At 53.7% G+C, this 22,465-nt stretch overlaps 2 protein-coding genes across 4 annotated transcripts in view; both read right to left on the bottom strand.

Annotated features, from left to right (window-relative positions):
• The window catches only part of KIF17 (kinesin family member 17), a 45,362-nt gene extending 42,640 nt beyond the window's left edge, over positions 1 to 2,722 (bottom strand). For both annotated transcript variants that reach the window (XM_081306250.1, XM_081306251.1), the window contains exon 1: positions 2,033 to 2,722. In XM_081306250.1, coding sequence (XP_081162376.1) covers positions 2,033 to 2,263 — 231 coding nt within the window. In that variant the 5' untranslated portion in view covers positions 2,264 to 2,722. The remainder of the gene's footprint in view (positions 1 to 2,032) is intronic.
• A 1,008-nt stretch (positions 2,723 to 3,730) lies between these two features.
• On the bottom strand, positions 3,731 to 14,568 carry SH2D5 (SH2 domain containing 5). Of its 2 annotated transcripts, none has more exons than XM_081306263.1 (10): positions 14,415 to 14,568; positions 10,992 to 11,119; positions 10,591 to 10,671; positions 10,031 to 10,126; positions 8,757 to 8,903; positions 7,423 to 7,674; positions 7,100 to 7,274; positions 6,635 to 6,743; positions 5,860 to 6,019; positions 3,731 to 5,389 (listed from the first exon to the last, which is right to left on the bottom strand). In XM_081306263.1, exons 2-10 carry the CDS (start codon positions 11,076 to 11,078, stop codon positions 5,186 to 5,188), a joined length of 1,311 nt encoding a protein of 436 aa, XP_081162389.1. In that variant the 5' UTR covers positions 11,079 to 11,119; positions 14,415 to 14,568; the 3' UTR covers positions 3,731 to 5,185. The 2 variants fall into 2 exon arrangements, with proteins under 2 accessions (XP_081162389.1, XP_081162390.1); XM_081306264.1 differs by having other exon boundaries at positions 10,052 to 10,126.
• Positions 14,569 to 22,465: the final 7,897 nt, after the last annotated feature.

Raw genomic sequence — 22,465 nt, 5'->3', positions numbered from 1 at the left:
TAGGCCCGTTTCTTATCGGGAATGGTAACTCCAGCTCTTCCTGTGAAGATCAAATGCCGCATGCTGGTCTCTACCCACAGGGCCTTCTCCTCTGCCTCCCTGCCCAGCTGACTCTTCTCAGTCTCAGGTCTCAGCTGAGACCTCCTCTCCCCCAGGAAGTCCTCCCCATTAGTTCCCTTTAGCTCATCACCCTGAACTGTTAGCTTAGGAGCTCTTCCCCCTGACCTTGAGCTTGCTGAGGGCAGAATCTAGATCTCCTTTATATGCACTCCCTATGCCTAGAATAGGGGCCTTTATGGAGATGCTAGTTAGTTGGGTGAGTGAGTGAACGGGGAGTCTGAGGCTCTGTGGACCGTCCAGAGGCAGGTGTTGGCACTGCAGAACGCAGGAGAAGAAGTGTTGGAGGGCAGCTCTGACAGGCCATCACCTTGTCTGTGGTGTTTTCCTCTCCAAGCTGGGGCTTCCTGGGGACCTGAGAGAGGCTTGCTTAGAGCATGATTCCAGGATGAGGAGGGACCGGGAGGAGTAAGGCTAACAACCTAGAGGAGGATGGCCAAGAGAGAACATGGTCTTCAAATCTGCCAGGGACCACTGAAAGTGTCACTGGAGCTCCAGGAAGGGCTTTGACTCAGTATGAAGAACAGTTTCCTAGAACCCACAAACCCAGGTGAAACAGGGCACTTTTGGAAGCGAACTGCATTCGGTGGACACACGCAGGTGAGGGCTGGTGTCCACTTGGTGGACATTCATGGATTCAATGAAAGAGGAGGGCTGGATCAGATGATCTCTCAGGTCCCTTCCAGCCTGGGAATCCAGGCCAGCAGAGGATAACCTGGCTATCCCTAGAGTCCAGGAGCATCCCCAAGGGGGACTTTCCCTCATCCTCTGGGCATCGTCTCGGCTCAGGTCCTGGTCACCCAGGAGCTCTGGGCTTCAGGACACATCAACCCTCTTCAGTGTTTTAACTGGTTCCTGGCAAAAGAGATGGGAGCAGCCAAAGGGAGTGCTCTTAGGATGTTAGGGGGCCCGCTGGCCAAAAGACAAAGTGGCCATGCCAAATCCGTTTTGGAAGCACTGAGTTAAGTAAGCTGAAGTGTCTCCACGGCACGACTTCCCAGAGACTCAGCTATCCCACCAAGCCCCACAGCTTTGAGCGATGGAGGGCGCATACAGCATCACCCCACTGTTCCTTTTTTTATGGAACAGCCCATGACATGTCACTGAATCAATTCACTGAGTGGTAGGGAGATGACAGTGGAAAATAAAGAACCCTTGGCCAGGAGACAGGAGGTGTCTGTCATTCCCAACCCATCTCTGCCAGAAACTCATGTGGAAGCTTGGGCAAGTCTGCTCTCTCTGGGCCTCAGTCTCCCCACGTGTGAAATGTGAGTGCCTTCCCTGTCATGGAGCACAGGTCACAACAGCGAGGGTAAAAGCCCTGTAAAGCCAGGAAGCCTCGCCCCCCTTTGCCTGCAATGCTGAGGCAGAGGAGACCTGTTAGGGTTTCCTCCAGGACAAGCCTGACCTGCAGCCTTCTCAGAAGCAGGGCCCCTTGAAACCCTTCCATGCTACTACTAGGTGCTGACCCAGGGGAGGATCAGGGTGCCAGGGAGAGAGGTTCAAAGGGGAGCAAGTGTAGGCCATGGCTTGGGCTGGAGGTTGAGGGGAGACCGGAGGCTCTTGTGATTCAAGGAGGCTGGGGAAGGGGCTGGAGTTTTCAGGGTCCCTGAAGGTCTGGGACGATGGTGGATGACAGACGGGGCCTGGGAGTTGGAGTTCTTCAGGAAAGGGTCTGGAAAGGACGGGGTCCAGACCAGCTTTGGCGCTGGGTTCAGTGGAGACCTGGACGACCACTGTAGATAGGCAGGTTCCAGCTGTCTCTGGCCTGGACACAGTCTTCAGACCAACCTGCTGCTAGCCACCTGCTTCCCCCTCCTAAGGGCCTTCTTGCCCGGCTGGGGGCAGGGCCCTGGGGGCCCTCTGTCCCTTCAGGCCCCTCCGGTCTGGAAGGCGGCCTGTGGGGCGCCCTCACCTCCACCAGCGGGTAGGCGATCTCATTGTAGATCTGCTCGGTGACGTGATCCATGTGGTAGGCGCCGTCGAAGGTGAACTGCTTGGGGGGCTCGTCGGCGGCGCCCGGGTTCTGGATGAAGCACTGGCCGCGCGCGCAGTCCACCGTCACCACGGCCTGGCAGTTCAGCTCCCGCTCGCGCTGGTTCATGGGCCGGCAGCGCACCACCACCTTCACCGACTCGGAGGCCATGGCCCCGCGGCCAGGACCTGCCGGGCGCGGCGCGACGGGGACGCCGGGGTCCCGGCTGCCGGCGGCGGGGGGCGGGGCCTGGCGGCGGGGACGGGGCCGCGGCGGGGGGCTGGGAGGGCCCGCGGGGCTCCCCGAGAGGAGGGGGAGAGGGGCCGCGGGGGAGTCGCAGGACCCGAGCCGGGGCCGCAGCCGCCTCCCGCGCCCGGGCTCGCCCGTCCCTGAGGCCGGGCCCGGGTGGGGGACGTGGGAGATCCGCGCTGCGGGCTCCGCCGCAGGACCCGGGCCCGGAGCCGCCCCAGCCGTCTACTCGCGCGCGCGCGCGCGCGCGCCTTCACGGCGTTCGCCGTTGCCGGGCAACGCCGTGACGTCACAGGGCGGCCCGCAACCCCGGCGCGTTCTCTGGGCCGCGGAGGGAGCCGGGCCGCGCCGCAAGGCTCCCACGGCCCCAGCGCCGAGAGGCGTCCAGCCCGCGCCGGAAGGGGGTCAGTGAGACCTGTGTCACCTCGGGGCGAGAGCTCTCGGGAGCGAGGCCTCACGCAGGGTCAGGCGACCGAGGAGTCCTCTGTCCTCACCTGCGTGTGGACCCGGGGGAAGGCCGCCCGGAGCCCGCAGCGTTCACAGCTCGAGGCCTCCTCTGATGCCACCCTGTTCTTTCTTAAACTCAAGATTTTAAAACAAACAAAAAAACTTGAGCCAAAGTCTTTTGGCTGCGAAGGCCACCTGGCCCTACCAGACTGGCTCTGCGCAACTTCCCCCGGCACAGAAGCAGTGTCAGTTTCGTGCCAGGTGTTGGGGAGACAGCCCTCCTGCAGGCCGGAGTCTGGCAGGGGAGACAGACACTGAAAACAACCCCCCACAAAATCCCATCAGTGAACGCAATTACAAACTAAAGAACCAGTTGGTGGGACAACTAACAGGGGATCCTCTGGGGATGCCTCTCAATGGTAGAGCACTTGTCTGGCAGCTAAAAGCCTCAGCACAGCAGGAAAGGGTGGGGGAGTTAAGTCTAGGCAGTCGGGTCAGGTATCCTGAGACTGACTGGAGCTAAAACATGACAGCTGAGGAGCTGAATCAAGCAAAGGGAAGGGGGTCAGTGAGACCTGTCTGGGCTGCGCAACGGTCCTATGGCAAGCTGCTGGAGCACGAGGTGCTGAATCTTTTCCCTTAAGGGGTTTAAAGCAAAAGAAGGATATGATTTGGTTAAACCCACCTACCTATGGTCCTTCTGGACATTCTGAGCCCTTGAGGACAAAACCTCTATCTGGCGTCCCACCCTGCACCAGCTGACTGCATGACAAAAACCAACAGGTGAGGTAGATGAAGACCGTGCCTCCTAAAGAAAAGTCTGCACTAGACCATCTGAAGACATGAGTTTTATTTGTTTGAAAGTCCACACACTAAGGAAAGCTGGGCTCTCCAGTGGAACTGGTAGGAACAAGGACAAAAAATGTGGTCTCTAATCAAGACATGGGGAGCCCGCAAGCGTGGGCCAAAAATCTTGCCCCTTTTTTAACATGTCACCTATAAAGGCCGTTTGAAGAATGTCAAAGAGCTTGGGGAAGGCCTGTCCCTTCAGTGTGCTGAACACGTCCCCTCCCCCCAATCTCTTGTCCACACAGGTAATTGACACAAAAAAACCAGCCCTCCCAGAGATGAGCCATGCCCAAGTCTGGGCCTATCACTGGTTCCCTTAAGTGCACATCTCTGATGCTCCTGTCCTAGGCCCAAGGCATCACTAAATCCCTCTCGGAGCTGGGGACTCCCACAGCTGGCCAGTGCTCTGCAGGGGCAGTGGGTGGGTTTCGGGGGTGGCTGCGGAGTCCCAGCTTCCCACCTCCATTCAGATGAAGTCAGGCACGTTTCCAGTGACAAGTCCCTGAGGACATGTCCCCTCTATCCCTTGAAATGGACACCTCACTTGACAAGGTCCCTGGCCAGATCATGTCCTGGTGAGGGGCTAGATGCAGACACCACAGGCCTGACCCTCCAAGAGGCCACCTTCTCCCTCCCGGGTTGCCTCCCTTCTTTCTATCCTGCTGGTGCTGCCTTCTCCCTCAGGGAGTCAGAAATACATTACCTCCAAGGCACTGAACAGGCACATGCCAACCCCAGATGGGAAGAAGGTGGTCCCCTGACACATGACTGGGCCTCTGCCTCAAGATAGAAGTTCATCCAAAATGAACTTGTCCCATCACTTAATTGGGCAGATTCACATTTGTCAGTGAGCTTACTGATGAAGGGGATCCCTGGACTCGTCAGTCACACTAGGATGGTTCCTGCATCTCCCATAGCCAGCTGAGGCCAGGCCTCCTCTAGCAGGGCTCACATTACTTCTACCTGTGGATGGTTCTGCTCTGCCCATCCCCAGTGGGACTGGCCTGGTAAGTGGGGCAGCCCCTGATGGCTGTGGTCAGCACTGCATAAAGGAAATGCCAGCATCAGGTGGCTTCCCAAGGCAGCCACCAAACTGACTGCAGTCTGCAGCTAACTGCAGATGCACCCTGGGCCCTGGCAGCCAAATGGCTAGCGGAGCTGGTGCACTCACACTCCCTCTGTGTCTGGTTCCTGTTGGGAGCTCTCCAGAGACCTGGTCTCTTTAGGAAAGGCTGCACCTCTGCCGGTGAGCAAGCCTCCTAACCCTTGGAGAGCTCTGTGGAGGAGCAGAGTGGAAGCCAGGACAAGCCCCAAAGCCATTCAGAAGATATGGAACCCCTGTAGCTCCGCCTGGAACCTCGGACGACTACATGTCCTATGAGAAGCCACTGAAAAATCTCCAATGTCAGGGCTCCCCTCCCATGGACAGCAAAGCAATGGAAAAGTGGTCCGGGGCAGAGACCGATGGAATGGTGGCTAGTGGGGAGCAGGGAGAGCAGAGCAGCTATGAAGGCCTGGGGGCTGGGTAAGGGAGTCCTGGAGCAGGGCCTAGCCCAGGCCCTGAAGTTCAGCCTCAGACTTGGCATGGCCCAGGGGCCGGAGAGTCCGCAGGGGCCTGCCCTCAGGCCCACTGTCCTGCTCCTCGTAGGTGGGGTTCCGGCGGCCCATGTCGAGGGGACAGAAGAGGCTGCGCTCAGTCCCAGAGTGGCTCTCCACCAGGGCCTCCAGGCTTGGGAACTCTGCAGGCAGGTGCTGGGGAGGAAGGGTCTTCAGCTCCAGTTCCCTGCCCCAGGCTCACACCAGTGCCCTGCCCCCCAGGGACCCATTTTAGAGAGCAAGAAATCAGAGCTTCGAGTTATGTCATGGCAGGGCCAGACACCACTTCCTCTCTCTTCCCAACCTGGGAAGGACTGAGGCCTTCATCTTGGAAGTATGAGCACACGTGTGAAAAGCCTCACTACCCCATCCCAGAGGCTGTGTGAGTTCAGGCAAGTCCCTGTCTTCTCTGAGTCAGTATCCTCCTCTGTTAAAGATGGGCTATGGTGTGGGAAAGCAAGGCAGGCAGAGGAAGGGGGTGGAAAGTGGGATTAGGGTGGGGCCAGAGAAAGTCAAACAGGATGTGAGGTAGACTCAGGAAGTCACCAATTAGGAAAAGGTGGGGCATCATGGCAAGAGGCAGAGCCAGAGATGGGACAGGGCAGGGACAGGGACCTCCTTCTTACCTCTAGACAGTAGCGGCCCAGATGGTTCCGGAAGACCTGGTGGGGCACCACCCCGCACTGTGTCCTCACAGACAGGCACCACTGGCCATTGGTGCCTGGCTCAGGCCACAACAGGAAGGCTCCTAGCACGTCTCTCCGTAGCAGGGCCAGTGCGCAGGGCCTGGGGTGCAGAGCAAGAGGCTGAAGTTAGAGCCCTGCTCTGGTCTCAGCCCCAGGCTACTGCTTTGGGGAGGGACAGAACCCCAATAGCACGGAGGCAGCCTGGGAAGTAATAAATGCCTTCCACATGCAGCGCCTGGCTGGGCTGCGTGGTGCAGGCCTATGATCCCAGCTACTTGGGAGGCTGAGGCAGAAGGATCAGAAGATTGAGGCCAGTCTCAGCAACCAAGTGAAACCCTGTTCCCCAAAAAAAGAGAGGTGAAGTCTGGGGATGTCACTCAGTGGCAAAGCGTCCCCAGCCTGATCTACCCCCCAACTCCGGAAAAAAGAAAAACAAAAAACCACAACAGTACTTGGCCCAGAGTTGCTAGTCAATGAGAAGGAGCTCTCAGGAGCTCAAAGATTCCCCAGGGGTCCTCTGAGACCCCATCAGGAGAGAGGTTTAAAGAGCTGACTTCTAGGAAGAGGCTGGCCTGTGACAGGCCTGAAGTCACCAAAGCCAGGTCATTCTGCCCACACACAGGGCTGCACACATGTCATGGTCTGCAGGGGCCCCCTGCCAGTTCTCTGCCCAACCCAAGGAACTGGACATTAGGCCAGGCCAGTTCCCTCCTACCTGGAGATGCCAGCAAAGGCCCAGATGTTCTCTGTCAGGCTGCCCTCACTCTCCACCAGGCACGAGGGACCACCAGGAGTGCGGGGCCATGCCTCCCATGCAGCAGGAACTATGGAGACCACCCAGGGGTCAAAGGGAGAGTGGCCAGATCCCTCCATGTCCGCCGGCCTGCCCAACCACTACAGGTCCTCACCCCATCATCTGTCTCCAAACCAAGCCTCCCTCCCCGACCAACAGGTGCACACCCAGCCCCCTGCAGACACCACAGTCCCACTCTCACCCACTCCCCAGTTAAAGTTCACACCACCCCGCAAGCCCAGAGGCACACACACACCCAGGGACCCACATGCACACACACACTCATACACAGGCCTCCGTGGGGTACTGCCACAGCCTGGCAAGAGCATGCAGGCACTGGCCTCCGCCCGCCCTGGGGCACAGGGGCAGGGCCCTCCCACAACTCACAGGCCTCCCGAGCCGACAGCTGCAGCTGTGTCTCATAGGTGCAGGCTCGGTAGGCCCCGGAGCGGATCACCTTGCTGCGAATGGCCTTCTTGCGCACCAGCGTGGGCGAGCAGTAGGGATTCCCCAGGCGGGCATGGCGGGCACCCCCACGGCCTTCGAACTCTGGCAGCTCCTTCTAAGGCACCAAGAGGGGCCCATGGGCAGACAGACTCAGGCCCAGCCATGCCAGGACAGGCAAACCACCGCTTGTCCAACACACACCCCCCAGCCCTTGCCCAGCTCCCTTGCCCTAACCCGCAACCCCTGGGCTGGGGGCTGCATACCCCACTGCCACCCACTGGTCCCTCAGCAGGCAGCCGCCGAAAGGAGAGGAGAGCATGGACGTTCTGTGAGAGCTGATCACGGCCGAAGGGCTCCCACACCATAGCAGGGGGGGCCCCAGGGCTGGAGAGTGGCTTCAGGGACACGTCCCCTGCAGGCCCCGGGCAGGGCTCAGGCTGCGCCCTCTCCTCCGGGTGCTGCAGGAGGTAAGCAAGCTGGAAGGAGCGGCAGAGCAGCAGATGCAGGATCTGGACCTGAGGAGGGGGAGGGGCGCAGCTGGGAGAAGCCTCCTGGGGTGCACCTCGGCATGAGCCACCCACAGTCCAGGGCTAGGAAGCCCCTTGCCCCTTGCTGTTCTTCCTGGGAAAACTCCTCCTAATCCCTTAGAACCTCACCACCAAGCAGCCTCCCTACCAAGGGCCCCATTCCTTTAACAAATAGGGGCACTTACCATGGCAAGGTGTCACTCATGCTGGGAGCAGGGGAGATGACGGTGGGCTACATGCACCTCCCCAAGGCTTACCATCCCTCCCCATAACTGCCCCAGCCCCTCTCAGAGCAATGAGCAGGGCCTGGGTTTTGATTTAAGCCTGCAGCTCCCGTGACCCAGGGCAGGACAGGGCGCTCTGTGTGCCTCAGTTTCCTCATCCCCACCTCCTGCGCTCCTCAGAGGAGCTAGAGAAGTGAGCTCCACACATCCCACCCACACTCATGCCAGCCAGACCCAGCAAGCTGACACCGTGAGCTTCAGCTACATGTCACCCCACTATTCAGCACAGGGCTTGACATTCAGCGGTAACAGCGAAGCCTTGATGGATGGACCCAAACCCGGCCTCTACTGGCCAAACTGGCTGTCACGGCTCTGTCACACTACGGCCACGCTGGCTTTGACTTCCCAGACCTCCTGCCTAGTGCTCACCCTAGGCCATGCCCTGGGACAGTGAGACCAGAACCAAGGCGCTGCTTTCAAAGAACTCAAATGTCTCTAATTAGTGACAGCCGGCAGCTGGAGTGTGGTCCTGCCGCAGGACTCCACAGGAGGTGGGCAGAGCCCTAAAGGTGAGTGGGGTGAGAAAGGAGGGGCAAGCCCTCCAGGCAAGGAGGGCGGCATGAGCAAAGGCCTGGCCAGACTGCCCATCTCCAAGAGCAAGGCCCCTGACTGGCCTTAGAGGGTCTTCAGTGGGCAGAGCCAAAGTAGGAGCCAGTGTGGTAAGGTTGGAAGGCTCCCTGGAGGGGAGCCAATCCCCAAAGGCCCTTGTCCCTGAAACCTGCCCCGGCGCTCAGCACAACCCACTCAAGCCTCAGTGGTGTCCCTGCCCCAGCCCGGGCCCGATACCTCTCCAGACTGGCTGCCCACAAAAAGGTGGCAGAAGAGCTTGCTGGCGGGGCTGCGTGGGTTCCGGGCGATGAAGGAAAACTGGCAATTGGCAGGACACCAGGTGGAATAGAGGATGCGTCTCAGGGCATGGGCCATCAGGAGCACCTGGACAGGCAGAGCAGGTGCCGGGCCTCATGAGACCCCACCTGGGCAGCAGTGGCCAGTCCTGGGCCCCACACACCACCTACCCTTAGCCTGCACCCTAGGGCAGGGCCACCTGCTCCTGGGGTACGGGCCTTCACTCCTTGCAGGCCCACCCCATAGCGCCCTCACGTGGTATTGGGCTTGTCCCAGTTGCAGACCCGTAGGTTGGGATCATTGCCCCTATTTTATGGAACCCAGAGGCAGAGCAGTGATCTCCTGCCATGGTGTGGTGGCCAGCCCTGGGTTGCATGCCTGGGTCACACTTGGCCATGTGACAGTGAATGAACCCTGGCTCTGCCACTGGTTCTCCATTTAAGTGCAGTCCTCTGAGCATCTCCTGCTGTGACGTGTGTCACGTGGGTAGAACCCTAGGACCCCTCTGATGGGCTGCTGATAGGTATAGGGAAGCCCATGCAAGCGACACAGGACCTAACTTCAGGAGCCCGCAACACCTGGCTCTGGGACTCCATGCTCACCACGACCTTAGGTGAGGGGGACTGCAGTTGTGAGGTATGGTTCTGGGGCACAGGCACCCAAGCAGGGGTTCCTGCCATCTCCAGCTAAGATGGGCCCCTTCTGCAGCCACAGGAGGGTGTCCAGTACCAGGCACGGTACCTACCAAAACCTCGTGGGATAATGTCCCTGCTTTGGGCCAAAAGGTGGCCCCCAAAGGAGATTTTGGAGGGCCAGGGATGAGAAACTTGCCAGAGCTTGACTCTGGGGACAGGCCCTTGAAGAAAGAATGTCCAGCTGGACGTGGTGTCACACACCTGTAATTCCAGTGGCGTGGGAGGCTGAGGCAGGAGGACTGCAATTCAAGGCCAGCCTCAGCAATTCAGCCAAGCCCTAAATGACTTAGTGAGATGCTATTGCAAATTAAAAAAAAAAAAAAAAGGCTGGGGATGTGGCTTAGTAGTTAAGTACCCCTGGGTCCAATCCCGAGAACCAAAACCAAAAAAAGAAAGAGGCAGAGCAAAGGGGAACACAAGGGGCCCCCAGAGGAACTCTCCAGGGCTGAGCTGAGGCCAGGGCAGGTGGTAACAAGCTTGTCCTGAGAGAGGAGACATCTGTCCCTGTTGAGTTCTCACCTGACCCTCTTGAGCTCCTACCTCTCCTTCCCCGCTGTAGACCTTGAGGCCCTGAAGGCTGAACTTCAGGATGACAGCGCGGCGACGGGGAAAGTCCTGGGTGGAAGAGTGTTGGTGGGAGAAGCTGTCACCTCCCAGGCTTGGCCCTGCTCAGTCACATCCACCAAGGCCTGCTCAGCCAATCCACCCTGTCTGCCAGGTGACAAAGCTCCAGGCGACGGATGCCCCAGAAGGGAGAGAAGTAGGGATACAGAACACCCCCAGGCAGGCCACAGGTGGTCACCTCACGACCACCTCCCCTGTCTACTGGCTGTGGCCTCGAGCTGCAGGGCCAGGGGAAGGAACTCACTGGGCATGAGGGACAGAGCTTTGGGAGCCTGGCTGTGGGTAGCCACTGGGCCACCTCTCAAGTCCCTTTCATCCTGCCCCTCTGTGGGCCTCACATGCCCTCTTTATGACTAGGGAGGGGCTGGATCTAGTCTCAGGGCTTGTTCCCAGTCTGACATCCCAAGACTGTGATCCTTACCAGGGAGGTGCCTCCTTGTCCCCATCCCCCTCACCTTCAGGGCCCACAGCCATTGCTGCACCAGCCACACGCTGTCCTGGGTGTCCAGGTCATCCACAGGGAAGGAGCCCACATACTGTTTGGTGAGGGGGCAGGAGGAGGCAAGGCAGGGGAGTCAGGCCCACAGCTCCTGACCCCATCCTCCAAGGTCTCCCTCCCTTGGCCCACTGCTCTGCTAGGCAAGCCGTGGGCCGTGACAGAGACCCAGGCTCTGCTGCTCTCCCATTCAAGCCCTCCGAGGGCCCAACTCCTCGTGTGTGTGCACACACATCGCAAAGCCTGGGTCAGGGAGGGAGACGGGGAAGCAGGTCCTTGACCCCAAGCTCCTCCCCACCCCCAGGGCCTGTCCCCAAAGACTTCCCACCAGGGCACACCTGGAGGGAGCAACCCACCCACCTGGGCAAACTTGGTGATGCACCTGGGCCGGTAAGGGGCAGGCCCGCAGTCGGAGGCCCTCCGACCCCCTGCCCCAGCCCTCTGCATGGCCCCCAGGATGCCCAGCTTCAAGCTTCACGGAGACAAGGCTGCAAAGGGCAGGGGAGAAAGTTGGTTTCCAAGCAGGTAAGGCAAGTGCCCCCATCAGAGGTCCCGAGTTCACCCTCCGGTCATTTATTCCACAAATCCTCACTGAGTTCTTGCTATGTGCTGACAGTGTCCTGGGCCCTGGGAACACAGCCCTGAAAAGAATGATGAAACCTGCCCGCCTTCACGGCGCCCATTCTCATGGAGAGAAAGACATTCAAATAGCCTCGTGGCCTGCTCACAAGTTGCAGGGCCAGAGCTGATGAGGCTGGGGACCTGCTTCTCAAGTCCTGGCTCATTTGGCCCAGCCTGATTCCAGCCCCTTCCCAAAGCACCTGGCCACATTGAGATCACAAACCCAGAACCCAATCAGGCCACGCACTCAAGCTGAATCAGGACCTGGAGAAGGTGGACAATCATCCAGGGGGCTGCGGCGCATCACCCTCTTCCCATCCCAGGTTCTGGTCTTTCCTTGGGCTCACGGCCCAGATCCACTAGTGGGCAACAAAGTAACTTCCCTTACCAGACTGCTTATGGGACAGTACCTGTTTCCCATTAGAGCTCAGAATCCCAGCTGGTGCTCAACAACTGTGGCATCAATGCCTCTGCGTCCCAGTGGTTGAAAGAAAGCGCGGCCGAATGCCTCTGCCAAGGCCTCCCAAGGCCTCAGCTCTGTCCAGAGTTTCCTGAGGCCAACTTAGAACCTCCATCTGCCCCCATTCTGGCCAGTTCTCTCACTAGCTGACTTGTAACCACTGACTTGGTCAGACAGCTCCTGATACAAATCTAGCGTGACTTCGGAAAAGCTGCCTCACCTCTTGAACCTCCATTTTCTCATCCACAAACCTGGGATACTGAGAGGTACCCATGAGAGCTCAGTGCTGGGCAGGTACCAAGCACAGTGCCAGCCAGGCTTGGAGCTGATGCTCAACAACGTGGTCACAGGGGATAGGAACACCAAAAACTGCTGTTCGGGAGGAAGCTTAAGAAGACTACAGGGTCTGGTAACTTTTAGTTGCCTCCTTGTCTGGGCCACACTGACAGCAGACCCTGGGGTCTGTGAGAGCAAGACAGAGGCCAGCCTGGAGCTGACTCCCACCAGGAGACAGGAGAAGTCAGACAGGACCTGGGCAGGGAGGGGCATATCCTAGGTGTGCTGCAACCCAGCTTTGCAAGTGCCTGGAGAAGGAGGGTTTGGGTGCTGCTGGACAGAAGCTCTGTGCCAAGAGCCCAGGTACCTGCCTATGACCTTCAGCTCAAGGCTCAGGCTAGTACACAGAAGCCAAAAGCCATCTACCACTTTCAATGAGCAGCCAGCACAGGAAGAGATGGAAAATAAAGGCTTCCTTGTGCCTTTGAAGCCTCCCAGGTCTCCCCATACCACCCCCCTCCTGCTTCTCTGGGCTGTCACACCCTTTGCTTTCTGATCCATCATGTCCTTTTTCACATCATGTCCTTTCTCTACTGTACTTTTGATGTTTAAATAAAGCAAAGTTAGATGTGCAACTGGCTCTAAAGCCACGTGACGACTGTTCCAGGTAAGGAGGGGGGCAGGGCTCCCAGTGAAGCCACTCTTTAACTTCATAATCACATCAAGGGGCTGGACCACAAAATAAGCATGGGAGGGGGCAGTGGATAGAGAGGCCACAGCTACAGAAGTGGGAACAGAGCAGGTGAGAAGACAAACAAAAGCAAGAGACAAAGGAGAGCTTTGGGAGGGAGCAATCAAGCACACACTTCACACCCTGCCCCTGCCACCTGGTGGTCCCTCTGGCACTAAGCATGAGAAGAAAGAGCCACAGGGTTAGCACACTCACATGCAGAGACAGCTAGCTCTGTCTAGAGCTGCAAACAGCCTCCTCCCTCCAGATCCAGAGCCGCAGTTTTCAGTGTTCCCAGTGTCCCCCAGTGACAGGGGTGGGGAGGTCAGGTCACAGGCTCTCTACTGCCCACCCCATCCACCATTAGTCCCATCCTTACCTGTCCCTCTGGTCCTCAGCTTCCTTGGAAACAGTTTCTCCCTTCCTCACCTCCTTCCTTAGCCTCAGGGCATTTCAACTGGAGTTGGGAGGTTCCCAGAGGACCAGGGTGGGCACCAGTCTCATCCTAACCCTGGAAATGGACCTGTTCACCCATTTCAGGTACAAACACCCACTTCTCTTTGAACCAGAGTTAAGTTTTACACAGGCGCCTGGTAAAGAGACATTTGGAATGAGTCTGGGGCTCTCCTCTTGCTCTTCTGAGGTGGCCCTGCTTAGAACTGGACAGGGAACTGGACAGGTTGATCTGCTTCGTCGTCAAGCACTGGGTGCTCTGAGCTCAGCCGACGGTGGTCCAGGAAGTCAGTCACTTGCCCAAGGTCATATAGCACAAAAAGGGACACTGGGAAGCAAAACCAGGACACTGTCCCTAGGCCACGGTACCCTTCTCTTGACTCCCCTCATCCACATAAACAGGGTGTCCACCCCTGCAGTTTAGTGGGTCCCAATCTGCCCAGGAGGTGAGTCAAGGAAGCAGTCACAGGGGCAGGGGAATATCTTAGGTGCTGGGGACAGATATGACCAACAGAATGGCTGCTGTCCCTCTGGCTATGTGCCAGATGGCCTGAGTTTGCCCCAAGGACTCCAATCCCCTGCCTGGCTCCCACTGCTCCAACACACTGCTCCAACAGCGCCACTTGCCCTGCACTGTGCTGCAACCACTGAAATGGTTTGAGGCCCAACAGGGTCAGCTGATGTGACCTTATCAAGTCCCTTAGCCTCTCAACTTCCAGTTCCCCAGCTGTGAAGTGAGAATCATCATAGGGGCCCCCTCCTGGGGCTGTTCATGACCTATTCCTCCTGAGAACGTTTCCAAGCATCAACCATGTGCAAGGTGGACAGAAGTCCCAGGCCTCACAAAGCACCAAGTTGAGGTGAAGGGACGACATTCAGTGAGGGATCGAATAATTTGAAGAAAAACATTCAGTGGCGCAAAGAGGAGGACAGAAGACATCTGAGAGGAAAGTGCTGCCCGTGGGGGCTCGGGGCTAGCCCCCTGGAGGAGCAGAGCGCTCCGCAGCATAGGCTGTGACCTCAGGTTGCTGTTGTCGCTCCTACGGAGCAAGGCCAGCCTTTCGGCCCACAGCCCACAGGCGGGGCAGAAAAAGTCCTCAGGCCAAGGATCCGGAGGAGACACGGTGGAGGCGACGGAAACGCGCGACGGACGGAGGCGCCGGGTGCTCCTCGCTCTCCGAGACCCTCCGCACCTCTGCGCCCCGGACCCACCCCCGCCCCCCAGTTCCCGGCGCTCACTCACTGCGGCCGCAGCTTGTCGAGTTCCGAGTCCCTGCAGCTGCGTCTCGCGGTCCCCTCCGCTTAGCCCTGCGCGTCTCTGGAGCCGCGGAGTCCCGGGCCCGCCCCGCCCCTGCCACCTCCGCGCCGCGCGCCCCCCACGTGGCCGCGGGAACGGACCCCCAGCATCACCAATCGGGGCCCGCGATGCCGCTCCGCTCGATCGCGCAGACCAATCAGAATCCGCGAGGGTCCCTGGCACCGCCCACATCGACTCGCGCTGGGGCGCTCCGCCTTAAAGGGCCGGGGGATGGGGGCGCTGTCCCTGCTCGCCGAGGGCGCCTCTGCCTGGGCTAGGGTTGTCATCCAGATGGCGACTCTCCAGCCTCAACCGAAAAGCCGTCCCTGACCCGGGCCAGTCTTCACTCACTACACAGAGCCCTTCGGCGCTGGACAGAGTCGGCTCTCAGTAGGCGTTTTGTGATGGTGGTTTTGACCCGGCCTTCCTGGGCAGCTGGACCAGTCTCACCTTCCCTCTGCCCCAAGACAGCCGGGGGCAGCGGTGTCGGGCATCCTCTTCCCGGCTGGCCGTCCTCATAAGAGGATTGACTGACCCTGTCCTTTGAGTTACAGGGAAATCCACTTAGATGAGGAAGATGGGAAAGCGAATCCAGCCAGTGTCAGCCACGGCGCTGAGCTGGAGAGCGTTTTTGTTTGCATCAGGCCAGGCTCCCTGTAGGTGCCAAAAATTAAAGAGCAAATTCGAGTCAGCCAAGCCTTTGGGGCGTATTAAACCTGAAATCTGCATAAAACGCCGTAAACTGTCCATGTGCCACACCACGGAAAAGCCAGGACACAAGGGTCCAAAGCCTGCGTGCCCCGGCAGAGGCAGAGGCATCCCGTGAGAGAGGCCAATTTGGGAAATTGGATCTGGGTCTAGGGACCTCAGGGTCCGGGCAGGTTTGAGCCACTCCGGCCATACTAGGCATTCCCCTTGTCTCCTTGGGCACCTGGAAACCCTGCCAGAGGCCGCAGTGAGATGTAATTGTCCTGGCATGTTCCACATCTAGGCACTTCCTTTTACTAGAAGTGGGGTCTTAGGCAAACACCTTAATCACTTTGATCCTCAGGGGCCTCATCTGTAAAGTGGTGTTACCACCCTGACTCACAGCCATGTAAGGATTCAGAGGAGTTAATGGGGGCAAAAAGCTGGCACAGCACTGACGCATGGTAAGTGAAGCGCTCAGCAAACACTAGCTGATATTAGGCTTTGCTTTTATTCTTGAGTCTCTTTTGTATGTGACTGAACAGCAAGGGTTTACTGAATCCATGTGTCAAGTGGCCTCACCACTGCCAGCCTCCAGCCCAGGACCTAGAAGGAACAAGGTTTGTTTGTAGGTTGGTCTTGCTCTCAGAAAATCCAATTTATGAAACTCAGAAACTCAGAAGTTAAAGGGACAATTCCTTTTACCTCTTAAAAAAAAAAACTCAGCTCTACAACTCTTTTTTTAAAAGCATGTAAAATTTAAGAGGTCACACTAATTACTAAATCCATTGTCCCTCTTTTGAGACTATGTAGAGAAAGCAAAACAAGGAACTGTTATTAAATACCAACACCAACAAGTTTCTGATACATATAATTCACTCAGATACAAGCAATTCGAAAAACAATGACTGGAATTTGTTTCAGGTCAAAATGACAAAATCCAAGGAATTAAATTCAGTTGATAAAAGAGCTAAACCCAGAGGTAGAATTTTGCCTTTTAAGTCTTTTTTCAGAAGGAGTGGCAGGCACTGTGCTAGGTCCCAGTGACACAAATTTACAACAGAACATAAAATACCACAAAAGTCCTATGTGGAAATATAAATGCAGCCAGGTGCAGTGGTGCACGCCTGTAATCCCAGCGGCTCACGAGGCTGAGACAGGAGGATTGCGAATTCAAAGCCTGCCTCCGCAATTGACCAAGGCACTAAGCAGCTCAGTGAGATCCTGTCTCTAATAAAACACAAAATAGGGCTGGGGATGTGGCTCAGTGGTTGAGTGTCCCTGAGTTAAATCCTTGGTATCCTCCCCCAAGTAAAAGTACCTTAGAGGTATAAGCTCAAAGGTTTATGTTGAAGTTGAACTTCAGTGATGTCAGTCATCTCTCTCCTGGGCAAGCCAACCTAGTTCCGCCCAGGCCAGGCACATGTATCTAAATCTGCCATTCATGGCAGAAAGGCTCTCAAGAGCCACTGCTTCAACCATTGGATTAATGACTCACCTTGTGCAGGAAGCCTAAAGGAGTTTCCCATATTAAGCAGGGAAGGGAATGACAAAAAAAGGGAAGATGGGGTGGGGTAAGAGTCATGATTGCACACGTTAGCACACACGCCATGTCATGGTATTTCCTGATGAGTCAACGACAATTACTAAACCTCACAGGTGTGAGCTTGCTATCATAATCTTCGTTTCTCTCTCAAATCCCAGACTCTGGCACTGGAATTGCCAGCTGACGAATGTGAGTGGGAAGCAGCAGCACATCAGTGAGAAGCTGATCTCCAACAATAGGACTGGGAACTGGAGCCAAGAGAGTGTGTTCGCAGCAGGCTTGGGCCCAGCAGCAGCTCCTGCTCATCCACTGTGCACAGCACAAGCTACTGCCTCGGTCCCCCTGGTAACTCCCTCTCCTGATGACAGTAACTTTCCCCTTGAGCACAGCCATTCTGTTCTCCTAGGAGCATCCTGATGGCTATCTCTGCAACTTACCCCCAACACTGTCCCCCTAAAATAGGTGATGCAGATCACTGGTGTTTTAAATTAGGGGTTGAATGGTGTCCCTTCTCCCCCAAATCCATACATTGAAGTCCTAACCTCCAATATCTTGAAATTTAACCACAGAGGTTTTTTTTTTTTTTTTTTTTTTTTAAGAGAGAGTGAGAGGGGAGAGAGAGAGAATTTTTTAAAATATTTATTTATTTATTAGTTATTGGCGGACACAACATCTTTGTTGGTATGTGGTGCTGGAGAATCAAACCCAGGCCGCACGCATGCCAGGTGAGCGCGCTACCACTTGAGCCACATCCCCAGCCCGAGAGAGAGAGAATTTTTAATATTTATTTTTTAGTTCTCGGCGGACACAACATCTTTGTTGGTATGTGGTGCTGAGGATCGAACCCGGGCTGCACGCATGCCAGGCGAGAGCGCTACCGCTTGAGCCACATCCCCAACCCCACACACCCCCACAGAGGTTTTTAAAGAATTAAATTAGGGCTGGGGTGTGGCTCAGTGGTAGAGTGCTTGCCTCGCACGCAGGAGGCACTAGGTTTGAGCCTCAGCACCACATAAATGTAAAATAAAAATATTGTGTCCACCTAAAATTTTTTTTAAAGTGATTAAATTAAATGAGGTCATCAGTGTGGGTCTGAATTTGATATTATTGGTGTCCTTATAAGAGGAAATTTGGACATTAACCGGCACAAAGGGAAGGCAATGTGACGATGGGAGAAAATGGCCATTTGCAAGCCAAGGGGAGACCCTTGGAACAGACCCTTCCCTCAGGGACTCAGAAAGAACCAACCCTGCGGGTCCTGTTGTCCTGGACTTCTGGTTTCCACAACTGTGAGACCATGAGTATCTGTTCAGAGTGGAGTCTCTTGTGCTTGTTAAGGCGGACTGAGCAAACTGATACAGTGACTAATACTGACTCCTCTTCTTTCCTCCTCCTCCTCCTCCCCCCCTCCCCTTCTCCCTCTTTCCCCACCCACTCTTCCCAGTACTGGGGATTGAAACCCCGGCACTTTACCACTCAAGTTTTATTTTCAGAGTCTCAGTAAGTTGCCCAGGCTAGCCTGGAGCTCGCGATCGTTCTGCCTCAGCCTCCCGAGTAGCTGGGTTACTAGGTGTGCATGACGACACCCAGCAAGCTGGTAACACTTAATGGAGTTTTTAAAAAATTGCATATCAAGTAGTTTCAGTTCTCAGTGAAGCCCTGCTCTACATCCACACTAAAAAAGAAACCAGCTGAGGCTCCATATGTGGCCCAGGGGGCAACTGGTGACTGCCTAGACCTTTGGTGGCCACAGCTAAGAAGCCCACCTGGCTTCTTTCTCTTCCTGGCTCCCTGGCTTTTTATTATCTTTTAATTGACACACAGTAGTTTCATATGGGGTACAATGTGATATTTTGATACATGTATACAATATGTAATTGATTATCAAATCAGGACCATTGGCATATGTACTACCTCTAATATATCATTTCTTTTCAAAATCCTTTTTACTAGCTATTTTGAAATGCACAATGTTTTTAACTATGGTCACCCTGCTGTGCTATAGAACCCCAGGCATATTCCTCTAACTGCATCTCTGTCCCCAACAACCACCTTCCCCAACCTGTTGGCCTCTACTTCTATGAGATCAACTTTTTTAAGCATCCCACATGAGAACATGCAGCATTTGTCTGGCTTATTTCACTTTACATAATAATGTATAATGTCCTCTCTAATCATGTTGCTGCAAACAACAGATTTTATTCTTTTTTATGACTAGTATAGTGTGTACATACCACTATATCTGTTGATGGACACCTCAGTTGACTCCATATCTTGGCTACTGCAAATAATGCTGCAATGAACATGGGAGCGAGGGGATGTCCTTGACATCTAGCTGGATCAGATAGTAGTTTTTAGGGCTGGTTGATTGTTTTTGGTTTTGCAGTGGAACTGAACCCAGAGGTGCTTTACCACTGAGCTTCATCTCCAGTTCTTGTTCTTTTCTATTTTGAGACAGGGTCTCACTAAGTGGCCCAGACTGGCCTCAAACTTGCACTTTTTGTGCCTTGGCCTCCTAAACTTCTAGGATTACAAGCATACACCACCATGCCCAGCTAGGGTTTCTTGAGACTGGGTCTCACAGTTGCCCAAGCTGGCCCAGGTTCAAGGGATCCTTATGCCTCAGCCTTCTGAGTAGCTAAAACTATAGGTGCATGTAGTTTTCTGAGGAGCCTCTGTACTGTTTTCCATGATGGCTGTACTAATTTACAATCCCAATAGTGTAAAAGAGTTGCCCCTTTTCTCCATCCTTGCCAGCATATACAGATAGATATCTGTATTGGCAACTGTATATTTATTTCTATTGATAGATTGATCTATATAGACTTTTTGATCATAATCTAATTGGGGTAAGTTCTCATGTTTTGTGGAGTTTTTTGTTTTTGTTTTTTTGTACCAGGGATTGAACCCAGGGGTGCTTAACTACTGAGCCACATCACAGCCTCTTCATTGAGACTCAGTCTCACTAAGTTTCTTAGGGCCTCGCTAAACTGCTGAGGCTGGCCTCAAATTTGCAGTCTTCCTGACTCAGCCTCCTGAGCAAATGGGATTATAGGCATGCACCACCTGCTTGCTCACTGGATTTTTAAGTTCAGTGCTGTGTTTATTTCTTCCTTTCCCCTGCCTTTCTTATCTTCTAATAGGTAAGTTCCTAACAATGTGTGTTTTCTCCAGGCTTGGTGGTACATGCCTCTAATTCCAGTCAACCAGGAAACAGAGACAGAAGGATTTCAAGTTTGAAGTCAGCCTCAGCAACTCGGTGAGATCACTTCTCAAAAAACAAACAAAAGAACAACAAAAAAGGGCCGGGGGAACTGAGGATGTAGCTCAGTGGTAAAGTGTCCTTAGATTTACAAAAAAAACCCCCACAAGACAGGAAGGCCGGCATATGGTATGATAATCTTGAACCTTCTTGCCAGGTTTTGCTGCCTGGACTATCAGTGTGCAAAATCACTAAGGAGGACTTAGAATTTGTTCAATTTGGGAAAGTTAGCTAAACTTACTTACTTCTGAAAGTTAATGCTCCCTTTCGTGTGTTTTTGAGAATTTATCTGGGTGAGAAACTACAACAAATGGTAAACAACAAAAACTGAATCTTCATAAAATTGGATATTTGGGCTCATTTATTTAAAAATAATTCAGTCTTAGTGCTGGGCATGTAGTAATAGAAGGTGCTTAGTATATACGAGGGCCTGGATTTCATCCCCAGCACCACCACCACAATAACACCCCCCAAAACACTGTTTTTCCTAATATTCTGAAATGCATCCCTAACTGTAGTGCAGCCAACGAGGTTGTTTGATACTGGAGACTCCCACATTGCTTCTCTGTGGTTATTCTGAAAAAGTAAGGATTATAGATTCAAAGCCCATTATTTTACATATGTCAAAATCAAGGCTCAGGAAAACTGAGTGGGGGGGGGGCAAGGACACACAAATGGTAACTGACACAATCCCCAAGAATCACCGCGCAGAACCACAGCTACAATGTGCTAGATGCTAAGTTGTATACTAACCAGGATAAATTTGGAATTAATGAAAATTTCTTACTCTATACAATGTATTGGCCAAGTTTGAGTTACACAAACAGAACATAAGGGAATGAGCTTATCACAAGAAAAATTTCATTAAAAGCAAAAGCTCTTGAACAGTGAAATAGGTAAGTAAGGATGTTGTGAAACTCTAGGTTTTAGGCAAATCAAAACAGGTAACAAGACAGCAGGGTGCTGAGATTTCTTTCCTTCAGAATTTGTCTAAGAGCTGGCACTTCTAACATTCTAGCTCATGATTACTAAGCCAGTATCTAGTTGTATAGAAAGCCCCAGTCTGGAACCTCCTGTGGCAGCTTCATGATATAAGCCCAGAGATTATTAAAAAAAGATTCTCTTGATTTTCTAGAATCAAAGTTGTAGGATTTTGGTTGGTTTCTTTGTCTTATGCCTTTGTTTTTAAAAAGATATACTGAATAATAGGTGGTGGTTGTGTTGTACACGAGGCAGGAAAACATAGGGTGAAAAGTTTAGATCATTCAAGGTCCCTTCCGACTGTGACTTTCTGTTTACTTCAATAGTTAAGTGGCTTCTGTACTCACTTGGTGGCTCAGTGAACTCATTTGCAGTGTGTGTGTGTGTGTGGTGTGTGTGTGTGTATGTGTGTGTGTATGTGTGTGTGTGTGTGTATATATATATATATATATTTTAGTCGCCGATGGATCTTTTATTTATTTATACGCAATGCTGAAGATAAAACCCAGGGCCTCAAACATGCCAGGTAAACACTCTACCACTGAGTTACAACTCCAGCTCATCACTGTCAGTGTTTCTTACACTCTCAAACTGCTTATGGGCTCATTTGATAAATGAACCTCAGCAGGTGCCGAGAGAGGGATTATTTGCTAACTCCTTAACCTAAAAAAGAAAGAAAAAAAGATACCATTGCTGAGACACATGAAGACCTCGCTTTAGTAATAAAACAGAAGCATTAACATAGATGAAACCTGATCCTGCCCAACCATGTGAACTTAATTCATGAAAGTGTAATCCTGCGTAAATCTTAGAAAACAGATTTATTTTTTTAGTTGTAGTTGGACACAATGCCTTTATTCCATTCATTTATTTTTTTTAATGTGGTGTTGAGGATTGAACCCAGAGCCCCATTCATGCTAGCCGAGCGCTCTACCACTGAGCCACAATCCGAGCCCCAACAGATGTGTTTTAATCTTGTCCATTGGGTATAATTAACAGAAAAATTACATGAAAACAAGAGCTAAATATTTCAATACTTTTGCTATTTTTCCATAATTCCTGATTTACCTAATTTTGCACGCTGTAGTCATAGTTTGCTTTTTGTTAAAACCTACTTTAAAGGGCTGGGGTTGTGGCTCAGTGGTAGAGTGATCACCTAGCAAGCACAAGACACTGGGTTCAATCCTCGGCACCACATAAATGTAAAGTGGAGATACTGTGTCCACCTAAAACTGCAGTTCCCTGTGCACATGCCAGAGGAAGCTACTCACCTCATGGCATCCAGGAAAGAAAGAGGAAGGAATTGGAGTCCCACAATCCCCTCAAGGATACACCCCCAATGACCTAACTTCCTCCCACCAGGCCCCACCTCCTAAAAGTTTTATCACCTTACAATAGTGCCCACATGCTAATGACCAAACCTTTCACATGTGGGGGGCTGGGACACTTGGCACTTCTAAATAACAAGTGGTAATACTGAGTTTTTTCCAAAGGCACATTATCACATATAATCCGAGAAAC

This window comes from Spermophilus citellus (assembly GCF_964194105.1).
Source record: "Spermophilus citellus genome assembly, chromosome: 9".
In the NCBI taxonomy this organism is placed as follows: Eukaryota; Metazoa; Chordata; class Mammalia; order Rodentia; family Sciuridae; genus Spermophilus; species Spermophilus citellus.
This window is presented reverse-complemented; position numbering and strand designations above follow the sequence as displayed.